Source organism: Eimeria acervulina, genomic scaffold (genome assembly GCF_000499425.1).
Source record: "Eimeria acervulina Houghton genomic scaffold, Eah_scaff560, whole genome shotgun sequence".
Classification (NCBI taxonomy): Eukaryota; Apicomplexa; class Conoidasida; order Eucoccidiorida; family Eimeriidae; genus Eimeria; species Eimeria acervulina.
The window spans coordinates 10,934-12,393 of record NW_013549728.1 but is presented as its reverse complement, the minus strand read 5'-3'; the positions used below and the strand labels follow the sequence as shown (position 1 = coordinate 12,393).

At 39.0% G+C, this 1,460-nt stretch overlaps 1 protein-coding gene across 1 annotated transcript in view; it reads right to left on the bottom strand.

Moving 5' to 3' along the window:
* Positions 1–513: 513 nt before the first annotated feature.
* The window catches only part of EAH_00042800 (tRNA delta(2)-isopentenylpyrophosphate transferase, putative), a gene marked incomplete at both ends in the record, with an annotated part of 5,217 nt that continues 4,270 nt past the window's right edge, over positions 514–1,460 (bottom strand). Inside the window, 3 exons of the mRNA XM_013395031.1 lie at positions 514–578; positions 1,062–1,124; positions 1,315–1,371. Of these exons, the coding sequence (XP_013250485.1) occupies positions 514–578; positions 1,062–1,124; positions 1,315–1,371 (185 nt within the window). The remainder of the gene's footprint in view (positions 579–1,061; positions 1,125–1,314; positions 1,372–1,460) is intronic.

Sequence of the window (1,460 nt, the reverse complement as noted above, 5' to 3'; positions counted from 1 at the left end):
TATATATATATATATATATATATGTATGAATTTCAAACGAAGCGAATAAAAAACAATGTGCGCGATATAGACAAAAGTTTCAGTAGGAGAGAGAAGAGGGAAGAAACAAAAAGAGACAGCAAACAAAAACAGCACAAAACAAAACCCAAAAGATAAAGTATAAAAACAGTATAAAGATAAAGAGAGATTGAATAAGATGAAAAGAAAGGGAGAAGCTGTCAGAGGCGGCAGATGCAGCTACAAAGGAGACAGATAAGAGAAAACAAAAGAACGAAAAAAACAAACAGACAGAAGATACATCGGAGAGACAGCAACAAAGGCAAAAGGAAATAAAGGAGGCATACACAGAAAAAAGATATTCACAAACACTGCTGCAGACACGACCAAAGGAGACAGATAAAAACAAGAAAACAAAGGAGACAAAAGAAAACAAAGGAGACGGAAGGTAAACAGACAAAGAAGCAACAGACAGCCAAAGAAACAAGAAATAGAAAAAGAAATACAGCGTAGCAATCACCCGCTGCTTTCGTTTGTCTCTGCTGCATTATCTGAAACCTCCTCCCTCAACTTTAACAACTCTAAAAGAAACACAAAAAAGACAATCAATTGGAATTCAATTAACTATAACTTCTTTTCATTGTAAATACAAACAAAAACAACAAAACCTACGCCGAATCCAAACCCTTATATGGCTTCCCGTGACAGCCTTAAGGCAGGCGACAAGCAGCAGCAACAGCAACAGCAGCAACAACAGAAGCAGGAGCAGCAGCAGTAACAGCAGCAACAACAGGAGCAGCAGCAGCAACAGCAGCAATAGAAGCAGCAGCAATATCAGCAGCAGCAGAGAGTTGAGAGAAGACAACAAAGGGAGAAGAAAACAGAGATACAGAAATAGACAAAACACAAAGCAACAGGGGTATGGAGGTCTTTCTAGCGGACGCATGTACTTAACCCTAAACCCTAAACCCTAAACCCTAAACCCTAAATAAAGGAAAACAACAATAAAAGACAAAAAACAACGAACAAAACAGGAAAACAATCATCTATTAAATTTGCAATACCTGGCATCTGCTTCGCCGCCGCAAACTCCGAATCTTCCGAAAACTTCTCACCCGCCAGAAAGCCTAAAAAGACAAAAACCTAAACCCTAAACCCTAAACCCTAGACCCTTTACAACTCAATGAACCTTGAACTGGAAGCTGCAAGCCCTTACTTAGCATCTATCACGGTGGGGAAAAACACACATTTTAAAACGCTAAAGACCCAACTAAACCCTAAACCCTAAACCCTAAACCCTAAATAGCTTTCTCTCACCCTTTATGATTTGGAGTGCCGGGTTGCAGATTTTTTTCTCCCAGTCGGCGACTGCCGCTGAGTTAGACAGACAGCAGAAGAGTGTTTTCTGTTTCTCTGTGTCTTGATAGGTATATATACATATATATATATATATATATATATAT